Consider the following 16643-nt stretch of genomic DNA (forward strand, 5'->3'; position numbering starts at 1 on the left):
AAAATCCCTGTTTCAAATTGTTTTTTAAATTCCTATTTGAGGAAAGGGTCTGGAAAGGGATTTCAGGTCATCCCTGTGAGTCTCAGTGAACTTATATGTCTTGCAGGAACTGGGGTGTGTAGTTTTGCCAGTAGGATCCTGACGAGTGTTAGGGATGTTCTTGGGGTTTTAGAAGGGCTGACAACCCGGGGAGCACCTTTATGTGATGGTCCTAGGGATGGAATAGGTAGGCTCTGAGACCCCACCCCTGCCACACCCTCCCCGCCTCACTGCCAAGAATCCATCTGGTCCTGCCACTCCCCCTCCAGGGCAGGGCTACAGGCCAGGCACAGCTGGTGGAGTGCCTTGATCTAGCAACTTGTGCATGCCTGGCCATTCCACCAGAGAAGGAGCCCTCAAGCTGCTATTCTTTTCCCAAGAAAAGTTTCAGAGTCCTCCCTTTGGCTTCAGGTTCCTGGCCTCTCTTACCTGAGGTCTCTTGCCCTACGAGGCCTTTCCTTGTTACCAGATGGATGTCATGTTGGCAGGAGTAAGGGATGCTCTGCAGAGAAGGCACTGGCACCCCACTCCAGTACTCTTGCCTGGAAACTCTCATGGACAGAGGAGCCTGGTAGGCTGCAGTCCATGGGATCGCTAACAGTCGGACACGACTGAGCAACTTCACTTTCACTTTTCACTTTCATGCATTGGAGAAGGAAATGGCAACCCGCTCCAGTGTTCTTGCCTGGAGAATCCCAGGGACAGGGAAGCCTAGTGGGCTGCCGTCTATGGGGTCACACGGAGTTGGACTCGACTGAAGTGACTTAGCAGTAGCAGCAGCAGCAAGGGATGCTCTGACAGCCTCCACTTGAGTGCCCAATCCCAGAGTCCTTTGCTTCCTTCTTTCTGTTCTTTTAATTCATGTTTTCTGTCCTGTGTCCCTGTTTCCTCATAGACAAAGCTGAGGTCCTCAGCAAGTATGAAATAAACCTGATTGTTGTAAAAAAAAAAAAAAAATGGTTCCTGCAAGCCTGTTTGGTTTCTCTCTAGATGTGCAAGTCCCTGAACCTCTCTGTGCCTCAGTTTCCCCATAAATTTGAGATACTTGACCAGATAATAATGACAGTAACAGCCTCCATTTACTTAATCTTTACAGCCCCATATAAGAATTTCTCTTATTATTCCCTTTTAGTACATGAGGAAACAAGCCCAGAGAGATTGTGGCGGGAAATGAGTCTAGCAAGATCACTAAGGGCTTAATGGCCCAGTGGTTGAGAATCCGCTTGCAGTGCAGGGGCCTCAGGAGACACAGGTTCAATCCCTGGGTTGGGAAGATGCCCTGGAGGAGGAGATGGCAACCCACTCCGGCATTCTTGCCTGGAGAATCCCACGGACAGAGGAGCCTGGCAGGCTACAGTTTGTGGGTTCGCAAAGAGTTGGACGTGACTGAGCGACTAAGCACGCAGGCAGGATCACTAAGGTTGAATTCAACTGTCAGATTCAAGGTTGCCGCCCAACTCTCAGCCCTGAATGTGGACGCTTTCACAAATCAGGAGGATGAGACCTGACAGCCTGGCCTGGCTGGGTTCCTCGAGTCTCCAGCAAGGCCTAGAAGTCCAGGGGAAGAGGGCATGAGACTATTCCCTTCTTTGTGGAAAGGAATCTTGCTGTTCTGGCCTGTTGGGGTGGAGGCAAGGATTCTGCAGTGCTGTGATTGTGGCCTCGTCTGGGATATGGGAAGATGATCCCTGTGGTCTTCCAAAGGATGTGTCGAAGCTCTCGTGTTGGTTTCTACCCCTCCTGCACCTCCCCTAAATATCCGTGTGTGTGTGTGTGTGTGTGTGTGTGTGTGTGTGTGTCCTGCTCCATCCACTGACTGTGTGCCGTGTCCATGCGACCATTAACACACCATTTCATGAGTCACCACACATGACATCACGCTCTGTGCCCATGCATCGGGGTGGCCAACTGACACTTCTCAGCAGCTGGGGGATCGTGGTCCTGCCCTCGCTGCCAAGAGTCCATCTGGCGCTGCCAGTCCTCCCGAAAAGCAGGCCAGCATGGCCGGCAGAGCGCCTGGGTCAAGCCACTCCTGCGTGCTCAGGAGCCCAACTGCAAGGAAGCCGAAGGAGGAAGCCATTTTTTTTATTATCCTCCTCAAAACAGGCCCTACCTTTGAAGGCATTCTTTTGTGTGTGTATAATGAAATGGAAAGAAATAGAAGATTAGAGTGCAAGATACACAAACCTGGGTTTGAAGCTCAGTCTGTCACTTGCTGGCTGTGTGACCCTGGATAAGTCACTTTCCCTCTCTAAGTCTCAGCTGCCTCATCTGGAAAATGGGTGTAATAGCACCACCCTCCCACAAGCAGATGCAGTGACATTCAGAAGACTCCCGTATTACACCTTATGTCATCCATAAGGTTGAGCAGAAATACTGTTGTTGAAACATTTCTCCAGGGACTTCCCTGATGGTCCAGTGGTTAAGACTCCAAGCTTCCACTGCAGGGGGCATGGGAACTATAATCCCACAAGCCATGGATTAATGTTTTTAAAAGTTAAAAAATAAATTTGAGAAAACCTTTCTCAATAATCCAAAAAGGAGAATGTATACCATTCTGTCTGTGCACTAATTCCTAGATACATTAAGCTTTGAGAACCACTGAGGTATCATGATAAGGTAGCAGGAGGGGTAAGAATCCAGTGGGAATATTTGTAGGCATTAAACCATTATATTTTTAGAAATATCACTAATTTCAAAAGAGGGGGGGCAGGTGGGAAATTCTGAAGAGTATCTGTTTGGCAGGGGCACTGTTCTATTAATAATGGCAGTCAAGTTTCTCACACCTTGATCTCCAGTCATGATTGGAGGGTCGTAATAAGACTGAGCCCTGATTCCAAAGATGAGTTGTGCAAGGGGCCACTGCCAGATGCAGAGAGGTTTCCCCAGGCCCACATTTTCCCAAAAGACTCTTGAGAGTCGCCCCTTAATTTCATCCCGAACTGGAACTCCTAGCGGCCTTCTCTCATCTTCATAACTTAGGGGGTAAAGTCAGAGCCACAAATGTGTATCAAACCTCAGCATCCCCAAGGGCTGTTTCAGAGATGAGGATGAATTAAGGGCGACTCAAAGCAGCTGGATTCTTTCCTCTTGCTATGTGAACAGATACTTCCTGTTTATCTGTTTGCTTTATTCCAATACTCATCAAGTGCCCATTCATCCCAGCAGAAATCTATTAGAAAATTAGTTCAAAAACAAACACACAAAAAATTAAAGGCAGTGCTGGGATTCAAACCCAGGTCTCCCCAGCTCCAAAGTTCATCCCCTGCAAGACATTTTAAAGGACTTCTTAGCAGACCAATGGTTAAGACTCCGCGCTTCCAATGCAACTATAGAGTTGCAGGTTCGGTCCCTGATTGGGGAACTAAGATCCCACATGCAGCACAGAGTGGCTGGGGAGGAAAAAAATTAAAAAAAGACATTCTAAAGTCTTCCAGTCCCAGAAACCCTGAAGAAAAGGGTTTTTTCGCCAGCTCTTGGCAGTGACCGTTAGTGGCAAATTTGCCTTCGGTAGTTGATAACTTTCTGGCTGTCCTGCGACTTGAAAATTTGGCTTCCTCGGTGCTGTTTGGCAGTGCCGGGAGCCTGCCAAGGGCAGGGGTCGGAACGGAGGTCTTCCAGATGGAAGGATGGACACCATCCGGAGCCACAGCCTGAGGCGGCCCCTCCCGGTGCCCGGCCGGGCAAGGGCGCGCTCCGGTGTGCGTGCGTGTATGTGCGTGTCCTGTGTTCTTTCTTCTGAGGCCGCTTACGACCTGTCTCTCCCTCCGACGCCACCTCACCAGGAGCAGTACACGGTAAAGTGCCCCTCTCTCTCTCTCTCTCTCGTTCTGTCCTGTTCTCTGTGCCCTGACGCAGCCATGTTGGCTCTGGGCCTGTTTCCGTAGCTTCGTGTCATTGCCACCGTCCTGTCGCTTGCAGTGACTAGAGCCCCTCAGCCTACTCCCCAGGGAGCCTGAGCCTGGAGGCGTCTTGGCCACTGCCTGTCACCATGACCCACCGTTTAGCCCAGTTCTTGGGCGTGGAGGGCGCTCTCCCTATGATCTGAGATCAAGCCGGATGGGTGGTTATCAGGGGAATGAATGTCTAACTTCCCAGGTGGGAGAAGCATGGACATTCCAAACAGTGAGGGCTTGTGCTTTAAGAGGAATAACTCCCCTTCTCCAAGAACATCAACAGTCTCAACAAAGTGATTTGAAAATCTGGTGGTTTTCTGTGAGAATACCTTGATCAAGCCATTCCTGCATGCTCAGGAACCAAACTGCCAGGAACAGTCTCCTTGGTGTCTCAACACAGAGGATTATTTCAGCCTCTCCCAAGGGAGATGTGCCTCCTGGGAGAGAGACATCCCCACAATGGCCATAGAGTACTTTTTAGATGAGTAGATGTGCCCCAGGAGGCGTGTTTGCAAATGTCAGCAGTTTGGTGCATCAAGATTTTAGCCAAATTCAACACTGATGTACGGCAGAAACCAACACAACATTGTAAAGCAGTTATCCTCCAATTAGAAATGAATTTTAAGAAAAGAAAAAAAAATGTTAGCCAGTTCTGCATACAACCTAGATGTCCACTTGCTTGACTTTTTCCCCAGCAACATAGAGTCTAAGCTCTATTGCAGTTTGCTAGAAGACCTTATGTCATCCCCATACAACCAGTATCGTTGACCTCAGATAGAATGGCAACTGCAAAAGTGAATTCAACAGAAGTGAAACGGTCGCATTGCAAGTTGTTGCATTCAAGCTAGGTTCTTTGTTAAAAGGGAGATTAGGGAGTGCTAAAGAGACATTAAGGGAATCCCTGGTGGCTCAGAGATAAAGAATCCGTGTGCCAATGCAGGAGACTCAGGTTTGATCCCTGAGCCAGGAAGGTCTCCTGGAGTAGGAAATGGCAACCCACTGCAGTATTCTTGCCTGGAAAATCCCATGGACAGAGGAGCCTGGCTGGCTACAGTCCATGGGGTTGCAAGGAGTCGGACATGTCTTAGCGACTACACCACCACCAACCGCCAGGGAGGCATTAGACACATATGAACACTTACCAGAGATTTCCTCTCTGACCAAAGCAGAAAGCCTGGAAGATAACTTGAAGAAAACATAGCTGTTTCCCTGTGCGATCCTGTTACTTGTGTCTGTGTTCTGCCTAAAAGCATCTCAGCAACTCTCCTGATGTGTCTCATACTTTGGGGACACAGCTTTGAGATCATAAAGATGACTTCGGTTTAGATAAAGAAAAAAACCGTGCTCAGACTGCTGAATCCTGGAGCATGGCTGTGCCTGACAGGTTAAAGTCCAATTCTCTTTTTCTCTGCAAAGGGAGAGAAAGGAACCCTTAAAAAAAAAAAAAATTAAAAATGATTTTGTACCTGGATAGACAGGCACAGCATGGAGGATGTCTCTGAGGCAGCTCTATTCACGACCCAAGAGGTGACTGTAGGGAGGTGTTTGCTCACTGGTCCCCAAAGAACTCCAATCTGGATGCATTCACATGTGTCCTGAAACTACACACCAGGCACGTGCTGGGGGCGGAGACAAGAACCCAGATTAAAGGGAAAATGAACACGTAGAAGGATAAACCACAGTTCTGCCTTGGGGGCATTTTCTGGCTAAAGCCAGGGCTTCCCAGGTGGCTCAGTGGGAAAGAATCTGCCTGCCAATGAGGGAGATGCAGATTCCGTCCCTGGGTTGGGAAGATCCCCTGGAGAAAGAAATGGCAATCCCACTCCAGTAGTCTTGTCTGGAAAATCCCATGGACAGAGGAGCCTAGTGGGCTACAGTCCGTGGGGTCACAAAGAGTTGAACACAACTGAGCAACTGGGCGTACACACACACACACACACACTGTCTAAAGCCAGAGCCAATGACGGAAACAAAAGCGATTCTGAACAAGCACTGGGGTTTGGCAGAACCCAGAGGCAGTCAGCAGAGATTGTGAAGGGACATTTTCCTTGGGCGTTGAAGGCTGCATAGTTCTGTGAATGGAGCAGTGGAGGAAGGGCAGGAACAGAAGCCAGAGCATGTGGCTGGGGTTTGGGGTGTGTCATGATCAATGGGGATGCAAAGGGAAAGGTAAGTTGGACTAGATTTTGAAGAGCCTTGAATGCCAAGTTAAGAGATGGCACTGCGAGGAATTCAGATGCTCCAGAGGGGTTTGGAGCAGGAGAGTGGCATGATTGTTTTGGTCGCTGTGTGCAGAAAAGGTGGAAGACGAGAGAGACTTCGAGTGGGGGGGAGTTGGGAGGTGGATCATGGGGGTCTGACCTAGGATGGTGGCCATGGTAGGAGGGCGATGAGGATGAACATGACTATTGGGTTTCTGCCTTGGGCAGCTGGGTGGGTGGTGAGTTCCATTCATCACAAGCCTTTGATGACCACACCCAGTGCCCTCCTCATTGCAGGGTCGGGTGGGGGGGTTGAATTATGGTTGGCTAAGGGTGTCATGGCATCTACAGTGCTAGGACTCATGCCCAGTAGATCCTGGGCTGGACTTTTACGCAGCTATCTGACAAAAATGAGCTAAGAGACCCTGAAAGAATGAGGCAGTGATTCAACATCAGCATCTGATGTTCCAGTTCTTTTTGCCCCATGGGTTCAGGGAATATTGGGGGAGGGGTAGGGGAGGAGAGTTCTTGTTTAAATGCCACTTTAAGGACTTTATGGATCCTGTTGGAAATGTGGAGGGGGGGTGGGGAGGGCATCCCATTTTCTAAAAGCTCAGTAAGACCAGCTCCGAGGAGAGCACACAGGTTAGGGTAGGACCTAACTCCTTCATGCTGGATCTGAGGGCCTCCCGCCCCCATGCAGTTGCTCAGGCCCAGCCCAGCAGTGGAGGGCCCTCAACAACCCCAAGAACCTCAGAAGGCCATCTGCTCACTAACCCTTGTGCCCAGATGTAGCAGGGGAACTGACTGCTCTTCAGCAAGGCAAGGTTATGCCAGGTTTACCCCAGATTCCTAAACCTGGGAGGCTGGGGTCACGTGCGGCTACAGGCCACCCACCACCCAGCCTGACCTTGGCTCCCTCTCTTCCCTTCTCCCCATCCTAACATCCCTCCACAGTGGCAATAGCAAAGGAAAGGACATCAACACGATTAAATCCCTCCGAGTCCTCCGGGTGCTACGACCTCTTAAAACCATCAAGCGGTTGCCAAAGCTCAAGGTGAGATCGGGGTATATGGGAGATCTCCCAGGGTTGCCATGTACAGTTGAGCAGTTTGCACACTGCTCAAGGACACCGCGTTGAAAGGGATGCTGCTACTTTTTGTGTTGGATTTACTTATTACTACAACTTTCCAGTAGATGGCAGTAGAGTGAGTTAATGGAACAAAATCTGTATATTATGGTAATTTTCCATTAGGTGAAATGTCTCATGCAAAGTTGAGGTCCCTTTTCCTAATTCCCATGAAGGCATCATGTGGATAAAACAGGGCATAACCCGAATCTGGGAAGCAGGAAACTAGGTTTCTGGTCCCACATAACCTTAAACTTTTCACCTGCCTATTCTAGGCTCCAATATCTCCTGTTCCAAAACAGCATGAAGCAGCATTTCCCAAACACTTGTCATTTCAAATTTTTAAAAAGGAAAGAAGAAAGGATATGAAGCTTAGTCATTCAAACACCCTGTTTCAATTTATGTTGCACCTGTATTATCTTAATGTTTAAGTCACTTTATTTTTTTTTACTTAAGTGGATTTATTTTAAAAGGACATGCTTGTCAAGTTTCTCAAGTTGGAAAAACCAGAATCCACTGTTCATAGAAGGTAAAATTAAATATCTGTTAAAAAAAAAAAAGATAACTATTCTCAAAATCTAGCCCAGAAGAGTTGCCTGACAAAGATTTTGAGTATGGATGCTTGTTCTTTCTTGCTTAAAAAATGAGAAGTATAGGGACTTCCTGGTAGTCCAGTGGTGATGACTCCACACTCCCAACATAGGAGACACAAGGTTCCGTCCCTGGTTGGAGAACTAAGATCCTGCATGTCCTGTTTTGGTGGGCCAAAAACAAAAGAAAACACACAAACCAAAAAAACAAACAAACAAACACCTAAGCATAAAAAGGAAAATTATAAATGTTATTAACACAGCAACAGCTAAGGAAGACTTTCTCCTTCACTCAAAAGGATTGAGAGAATTAGAGAGAGAATAACTTTGCAACCATGCAATCAGTGTTACTTGGTTTGTGGCTCCTGTAAGGACCTAAACGTATTGTCTGATATCACTGGTGGTGGGCTCCTCCCCCATAGTTTGGGAAATAATGATTCGACGCCCCCTTTTTGTTGATGAATTATTCAAAGAGGAAATGTGGCTACCTTCCGGACTTGAAAACCGGCTTGCATTGAAATACGTGGAATCCAGCAGTAGTCGGTTCAGTGGCTCTTCCCGATTTTCTGGGTCACAGCCTGCTTTGAAACCCCCATGAGAACTATGCACTCTGTCCCCCAGGGAAAGCCAATAAAGCTAACATGCGATTGCAGTAGGTTCGATGACCCTTGATGCTAACTTGTAGTTAGAACCCACTGTGATTCATAGCAGAATGGGGCTGGGGGTGGAGGGTGGGGATTGGCAGGATGATGGAAAGATTTCATCTTACTCAAGGCAGAATCTCCAGGGCACGTGGAGTCAACTCACAAATCCAGAGCGCCCCCTAGTGATCGGTGGGCAAAAAAGGAAGAGATCGCACAACTCCAGATGCTGGGAAAGAAGAGTGACCCTGAGGCAGGGACACAAAGAAGGAACTGGGAATGACCTCTCCACTGACGATCTCTGCTCTTGCCCTAAAGAGCCATGAGCTTACCTTGGAGAAGCTCGGAGAAGTGGCCCCCGTTCCCCAGGGGTTAGAATTGGGGGGTTGGGATGCATAAAAACTCAGAACTAGATGCAGCCCCCACACTTACTTCTCAGAACTGCGCGGCGGTGGCTCATGTCCTCCTCTGTAAAATGGGAATCCTGTACTTTGATATTATGAGCTGCTGGAGGTGGAGGCTGGGCCAGCTCCCAGCCTGCTCACACCCACTCTCCCGCCCGATCGACCAGGCCGTGTTTGACTGCGTGGTGAACTCTCTCAAGAATGTCTTCAACATCCTCATCGTCTACATGCTGTTCATGTTCATCTTCGCCGTGGTGGCCGTGCAGCTCTTCAAGGGCAAGTTTTTCCACTGCACAGATGAGTCCAAGGAGTTTGAGAAAGATTGCCGGTGAGTCTTGACTCTTCTAGGCGTCCCCATCAGGGCTGGTGGGTGGGAGGCGATCAGAGGCACCAGTCTCTTTGTAACCACAAGTGGGGATCTGGCTGCTCACTCCTCAAAAGCCAATAAAAATGCAAGGTTGGTTTAGGAAAGTTTGCTTTATTTTGGATGCCAGCAACCGGGGGGTGGTGAGTCCTGTCCAAAGGCCAACTACCCCTTCTCTGCTGACAATCAGTGGGTAAGAACTTTTATAGATGGAAGGAGGGAGCTACATGCAGAAACAGCACAGCCAGCTGTGAGGGTCATCTTCAGATTGGTCACTTAATTGGTCAGCAGCATCTTAATTAAGTACAGTCAACCTTCAGTTCCAGGGTCGGTTTGTTTGCATCTCCTTGAGACCCATTCTCAGAACTGCACGGCAGCTTATGTCTGGCTACAGTCTGGTCATCGTGTAGTTAACGTCTTCCACCTGGGGGGGATTTCAGTATCTGTAAGACAGCTCACAGGATATGGCTCAGGATATTATCTATAGCCCTTGAGAAGGAGCTAAAGGCCCTTGACTCTGCTTAATGACTAAACTGTTATTAATGTAGTCTTCTTTGATTGTTTTCCTTTGCTTCTGCATTTTCTCACCCCTCTGATTAAACTTATTTTTTGGCTGAAATTTTTCCGCAGACAAAAGGCAGGCTGAGGATACGGTAGGAGGGGGACGACCGTAGGGTCCTGTTGCATTTCATCTTGGACCTGGAAACTGAGGGCTTGGGTATTGAGGGCGGCCCGGATCTGCAGCTTGGATCTGCAAGTAGAACATCAGTTGTAGAATAAGAGTCCCTGCCCCATGAGCCCTAAGCTGGTTGCTCAACTTATGAGTTGCCACCTTTGTCAAGTAGGGGATAGCAATACCCATCTAGTTCCTTGTAGGAAACCTTTACAGGCGGATAAATTCAGAATATGTTGAGATTTTTAGAAAAATTGCGAGGCGCATGTCCCACATAGCACCTCACACCTTCAGTTGATTAAAACAGCCTTGTGATCCAATGCAATACTTCTGCTAGGAAACATGCAACTATTTGCACCAAATGGGATAAATAACAAGAACAAAGCCTCACATCCAGCTGGGTCTGGTTTTGTTGCCAAACGCATTAGATCAGAGATGGGCAGACTTTGTCAAGGGCCAGATAGTAGCTATCTTTGACTTTGCATACACCTTCCATGACAACAAATGAAACTCAAAAGCCGCTGCAGACAATAAGTAAAGGAATCAGAATGGCTGTGTGCCAATCAAACTTTGTTTCTGGAAACTGAATTTCTTTTCATTTTTATCTGTCGTGAGTGAATTCTTTTGATTTGGTCTCAACCATTCAGGGCTTCCCTGGTGACTCAGATAAAGAATCCACCTGCAGTGCAGGACACGCAGGTTCGATCCCTGAGTCAGGAAGATCCCCTGGAGAAGGGTATGACTACTCCACTCCAGTATTCTTGCCTGGAGAATCCTGTAGATAGAGGAGCCCGGCGGGCTACAGTCCATGGGGTCACAAAAGAGTCTGCAACTAAAAACAACAGCATTTTAGTGACTTAGCAACTAAAAAACATTTTAAAATGTATACAACCACTGCTTAGCTTACTGGCAACCCAGAGACAAGTCTAGATTTGACCTTCAGGCTGGAATGTGCCAGCTGCCATTAGGGAAAAGATGTTAGGTTTTCAGAGCTTTCTGGATTTTGGAATTGTAGCTCAGAGGTTGTGGACGTGAAATCCCCCCATCTTTGGGTTATCTTCCTGATGGGAAGTTCTAGACTCAGTCCAGGAAAGTGCTGAGCCTCTCACTAACCAAATGCCCAGTCAGTACAGCTTTTGTCACCAGTATAAAGGGTCGTGCACGCGTGCATGCTAAGTCACATCCAACTCTTTGTGACGCTATGAACTGTAGCCCAGCGGGCTCCTCTGTCCATGGGATTCTCCAGGCAAAAATACAGGAGTGGGTTGCCATGCCCTCCTCCAAGGGATCTTCCTGACCCAGGGACTGAACCCACATCTCCTTCAGTTCCTGCTTTGCAGGCAGATTCTCTACTGCTGAGCCACCAGGGATGCCCGTTTTACTATGTGGCAAAGGACTCCCGGCTGTTTTTTTGTTGGCTGAAATTGGAAAGATCCCAGGCATTAGGCTAAGAGTCTGGGGCTAACCTTTGTATCCTACCCTGAGAAGGAGCAGCAGCTGCATACCTTGGTCTGATGAACCGCAAAATGTGCCTTTCTCCTTCCTTGCTCTTAACCACCCCGCAAGCCTGACGCTCCCACCGTTGGGAGTAGAAGTGTTCAAGTTAGAAAAGGATGTGAGTATCTGAGTCCTCTCCCCCTGGACTCAGGCTGTGGCATTCATGGATGTGTCTCCCAGTGGATGCACACACTCCAGGGAGAAACGGGGTGTTGCTGCTTTGCAGGCTGTGGGAGGCAGTGTGGGCTGGTGGCCCCACCCCCCTCCTCCTCCTCCTCCTCCTCTCTCTCTCTCTCTCTCTGGAGCCAATGATGGGTTTCCCTTTGTTTACTTGTTGTTGTTGCTCAGTCACTAAGTCATCTCTGACTCTTTTGCAACCCCATGGACTGTAGCCCACCAGGCTCCCCTGTCTATGGGATTTCCCAGGCAAGAATACTGGAGTGGGTTGCCTTGCCCTCCTCCAGGGGATCTTCACGACCCGGGGGAGGAACTGAGATTCTTTACCACTGAGCCACTGGAGAAACCCCTCCACTTACTAACGGTCCCCATTTTCTGTGGCAGCGGCAAGTACCTCCTCTATGAGAAGAATGAGGTAAAGGCGAGGGATCGAGAGTGGAAGAAGTATGAGTTCCATTATGACAATGTGCTGTGGGCGCTGCTGACCCTCTTCACCGTGTCCACGGGAGAAGGCTGGCCACAGTGAGTGGGCCAGGAGGAGCTCGGAGGGGCGGGGGCCCGGGGGCAAGAGAGAGAAGGGTCTGAGAGTCCGGTGCTGAGACAGGTCTGGGGGAAGGAGAGGTTCATTCCTGGCTTCCGGAAGTGGGGACAATGCAAGATACAAAATGCACTAGAGTGGCAGCCCCCACATGTGGTTGGGCTTCGAAGGGTGGAGATCCAGCCATCTCTCGGCTCACCTAACCCTTGAGTGTATGCTTCATGCTCCCAGAACAGGCACTGTTTCTGATTTGCAGAAAGGCTGCACGTAGATACACAGGTGGTCACATCCCCTTAAACCTCCAAGACGGGGCTGTGGACTCGACATTCTCCAAGTCAGGACCTATCCATCCCAGACAGGGTTAGGGCTGGGGGGATATGGGTGAGACTAACTCATGCCAAGATTAAAATTGAAGCCCCAGATTTAATTTTTTTAGGTTTTTTTTTTTTTTTGACCATGCTGCACACAGCATGTGGGATCTTAGTTCCCCAATCAGGGATCAAACCCACACCCCCTGAACTGGAAGTGTGGAATCTTAACCACTGGGACCACCAGGGAAGTCCCCAGGATTTAAATGCTTGATATTTTGTTCATCGTGGGCTTTGGGGCATTTCTTTTGACTTTCTAAAATATTGCAGGAATGAGACTTCCCTGGCAGTTCAGACTTCCCTGCTGGTCCAATCGTTAAGACTTTGCCTTTCAATGCAACAGGTGCAGGTTCGATCCCTGGTTGGGGAGCTAAAAATCGCACATGTCTCAAGGCCAAAAACTGAAAAAACATAAAACATAAGCAATATGGTAACAAATTGAATAAAGGCTTTAAAAATGGTCCACATCAAACAAAAAAAATCTTTTTAAAAAATTGCAGAAAAGACTAGACATTTGGGTAAAATGCTGTTTCCCTCGATTACTGAGGGGTCTGGCACTCCCTGAATTTGTGTCTCAGCAATGCCTCGGGCTCCCCACCCTAGTCCCGGTCCTCCTCCCAGAGGTCTCTGCTGAATCCAAGTTGAAGGTCTGGTAAGTTTGCAGCCTGTGCCTTCAGCATCCTCACCTGCTTCCCTCGCTCACCAAACGCCCTAACCAACACGTGCCTCTCTACTCACCCACACACAGTACCCACACACGTGAGACCGGTGCTTGCCCATTAGACACCTTTGAGTGAATTTTTAGATGCCCCTTTCTCAACAGACATCACTTCCATCTGTCAGAAAAGCATTGCAGTAATACTTAACGATCTCGCTCAAAGAAGGCACTTTAGGGCTCCCTGCAAAAAAAATTGTCATCGTTAACACACGAAGCTGAACGGTGCCACTTAGATGCAGAGCCCTTGAGCAGTGCATGACCTGTGCGACTGTACGGAGCAGCCACGGGTACACTCATTCCCATGTGCAAGCTCTTCACACCTCCTCAGTTCCCACCACCACCTGTGCTTAAATACACAGACACACACACACATCCCTGCCTCCATGACCCCCTACCCACTCCCATACATGACTACAAACCCGTTTTCAAATCCCAACCTGACCCCATCTCAGTGGGCGATCTACACAGCAAGTCACTTTGAATTGCTGAACCTCAGTTTCCTTGTGTGCAACATGGAGCCTGTAATAACCTCCCTGAGAGGGTTACTGGAAAAATAAATAAAAGGTTGAATACCTTTTCTGGCACATAATAAACCCTCGATACAGGGCAGTGTGACAACAATACTGATGTTGTTGTCAACACTCCCCAAAGACAGAAAGTGTTGGGAAGATTATGGCTTCATAAAGCAACCACTGTGACCGCCGTCAGAAACAGTGACTACTCTTCCTTTCTTTTCTGTCTCCTCTTGATACTGTCCTCCATCCCTGTTCCCCTGCCTCACTTTGTCCCGCTCCCCACCCTGGTTCTCACAGGGTCCTCAAGCACTCCGTGGACGCCACCTTCGAGAACCAGGGCCCCAGCCCCGGGTACCGCATGGAGATGTCCATCTTCTACGTCGTCTACTTTGTGGTGTTCCCCTTCTTCTTTGTCAACATCTTTGTGGCCTTGATCATCATCACCTTCCAGGAGCAGGGGGACAAGATGATGGAGGAGTACAGCCTGGAGAAAAATGAGGTACCACGTTCCAGTTGCATCCCCATTTAAAAGCTGACATCCCACCACTCACACACACACAGACACACACAGAGGAACCAGCTTCTGGGGGCATCTGGGGAGGGCACAGCAGCATTCTCCAAGCAGCAGCCACTCTGCCTGAAGGGTAGCTCTTCTTGGGGTTCCCAGAAGAAAGAGGGGTTGTGTGTGTATCAGTCAGTTTGGACTAGGTTGTGATGCAGTAACAAGCATCCTGAAAATCTCAGTGCCAGACATGCACAAACGGATTGGACTGCATATCCAGGCTTCCTGTCGTCTTTGTTCTGGTTCCCCTCTGAGAAACTTCAGATTAAAAAAGAGAACAGCAAAACACGTGTCACATCTCACATTTCATCAGCCAGAGCGAGTCTCATGTCCATATCTGATTTCAGTGGGGGCAAAGAAGTACAGTCTCTCCCAGAGAGGGGTGGAGAACATGAACGAAAGAAAATCCAGTCCACCAGGGAGTATAATCATGACTGTTTGCCCTTCTAGAATCATCCAAGCTAGGAAGAGGACCTAGAATGCATTCTTCCTCTGCTTCTTTGGCCCTTAAGACTAAATAATCATTATTCTTCCCTGTCTGCCTCCCTCAAAAAGAAAGAGAAGCTAAACATTTGGTAAGAAGGAGTGGTTAGGCTTTACAACATGGATGGACCTAGAGATTATCACACCAAGCGAAATAAGTCAGAAAGAGAAAGACAAATACCATATGATACCACTTGTAAGTGAAATCTAAACCTCAACACAAATGAACCTGTCTACAAAACAGAAACAGATCCACAGACAGACAGAACAGACTTGTCATGTGTGGGGGGTGGGGGAGTGGAGGGAAGGACTGAGAGTTTGGAATTAGCAGAAGCAAACTATATAGAATGGATAAAAAACAAAGTCCTATCATATAGCACAGGAAACTATACTCCACATCCTGTGATAAGCCATAATGGAAAAGAACATGAAAAGAATGTTGGCGGTGGTTTAGAGGTTAAATTGTGTCTAACTCTCGTGAACCCAGAGACTGTTGCCGGCCAGGCTTTTCTGTCCACGGGATTTCTCAGGCAAGGATACTGAAGTGTGTTGCCATTTCCTTCTCCAGGGGATCTTCCTGGCTCAGGGATCGAACCAGGGCCTCCTGAATTGCAGGCAGATTCTTTACTGACTGAGCCACCAAGGAAGCCCATGAAAAAAATATGTATATGTATAACTGAGTCATTTTGCTGTGCAGCAGAAATGAATACAATGTTGTAACTCAATTATACTTCAATAACAATTTTTTAAGAGAAGAAAGAATGGTTAGGCTTTTAACCATTCAGACTCTGGTTGAAATTTGAGATTCACCCACTTGGTAGCTTTGCCACCCTAGGCAAGTGGCTTAACCTCTCTGAGCCTTTACTTTCCTCATCTGCAAAGGGGGGCTACTGACAGTACCCACTGATCATGTTTGCGGAGGGGATTCAATGGGCCGAGATCCAACCAGTCCATTCTGAAGGAGATCAGCCCTGGGATTTCTTTGGAAGGAATGATGCTAAAGCTGAAACTCCAGTACTTTGGCCACCTCATGCGAAGAGTTGACTCATTGGAAAAGACTCTGATGCTGGGAGGGATTGGGGGCAGGAGGAGAAGGGGACGACAGAGGATGAGATGACTGGATGGCATCACTGACTCGATGGACGTTGAGTCTGAGTGAACTCCGGGAGTTGGTGATGGACAGGGAGGCCTGGCGTTCTTCGACTCATGGGGTTGCAAAGTCGGACATGACTGAGCGACTGAACTGAACTGAACTTCTCAATGAGCCGTGAAAGTGAAAGTGAAGTCGCTCAGTCGTGTCCGACTCTTTGCAACCCCATAGACTGTAGCCTACCAGCCTCCTCTGTCCATGGGATTTTCCAGGCAGAGAGTACTGGAGTGGGTTGCCATTTCCTTCTCCAAGGGATCTTCCCGACCCAGGGCTCGAACCCGGGTCTCCCACATTGTGGACAGACGCTTTACCGTCTGAGCCACCAAGGAGCCGTAGCTGTCGGGAAAAGAAAGCATTCATAATAAGTTTATGGGAAACGGGAGAGGGTAAGAGAGGCAGACATCTGGGCAAATGTGCGGGAGAGCTGTGTTGGGTGAGTTGAGGGGCGCTCACCTCGCTCCTGCCTCCGGCCCTCACGCCACCGGGCTCTCTCCCACAGAGGGCCTGCATCGACTTCGCCATCAGCGCCAAACCCCTGACCCGGCACATGCCGCAGAACAAGCAGAGTTTCCAGTACCGCATGTGGCAGTTCGTGGTGTCCCCGCCTTTCGAGTACACCATCATGGCCATGATCGCCCTCAACACCATCGTGCTCATGATGAAGGTGAGCCCTCCTCCCCGCGCGTGGCTTAACCACG

The 16643-nt window shown here is 48.7% G+C and overlaps 1 protein-coding gene across 7 annotated transcripts in view; it reads left to right on the forward strand.

Annotated features, from left to right (window-relative positions):
* The window catches only part of CACNA1A (calcium voltage-gated channel subunit alpha1 A), a 347269-nt gene that overhangs the window by 286210 nt on the left and 44416 nt on the right, over window positions 1–16643 (forward strand). For all 7 annotated transcript variants that reach the window (XR_015166640.1, XM_086408911.1, XM_086408912.1 and 4 more), the window contains exons 26-30: window positions 7094–7193; window positions 9068–9228; window positions 11996–12133; window positions 14048–14249; window positions 16445–16609. Coding sequence is in view for 6 of the 7 variants with exons in the window: in XM_086408911.1 (XP_086265037.1) it covers window positions 7094–7193; window positions 9068–9228; window positions 11996–12133; window positions 14048–14249; window positions 16445–16609 (766 nt within the window). In the remaining variant the exon portion in view is untranslated. The remainder of the gene's footprint in view (window positions 1–7093; window positions 7194–9067; window positions 9229–11995; window positions 12134–14047; window positions 14250–16444; window positions 16610–16643) is intronic.

This window comes from Bos grunniens, chromosome 7 (assembly GCF_055505025.1).
Source record: "Bos grunniens cultivar Pamir isolate PY7600 chromosome 7, Bosgru_T2T1.0, whole genome shotgun sequence".
Classification (NCBI taxonomy): domain Eukaryota; kingdom Metazoa; phylum Chordata; class Mammalia; order Artiodactyla; family Bovidae; genus Bos; species Bos grunniens.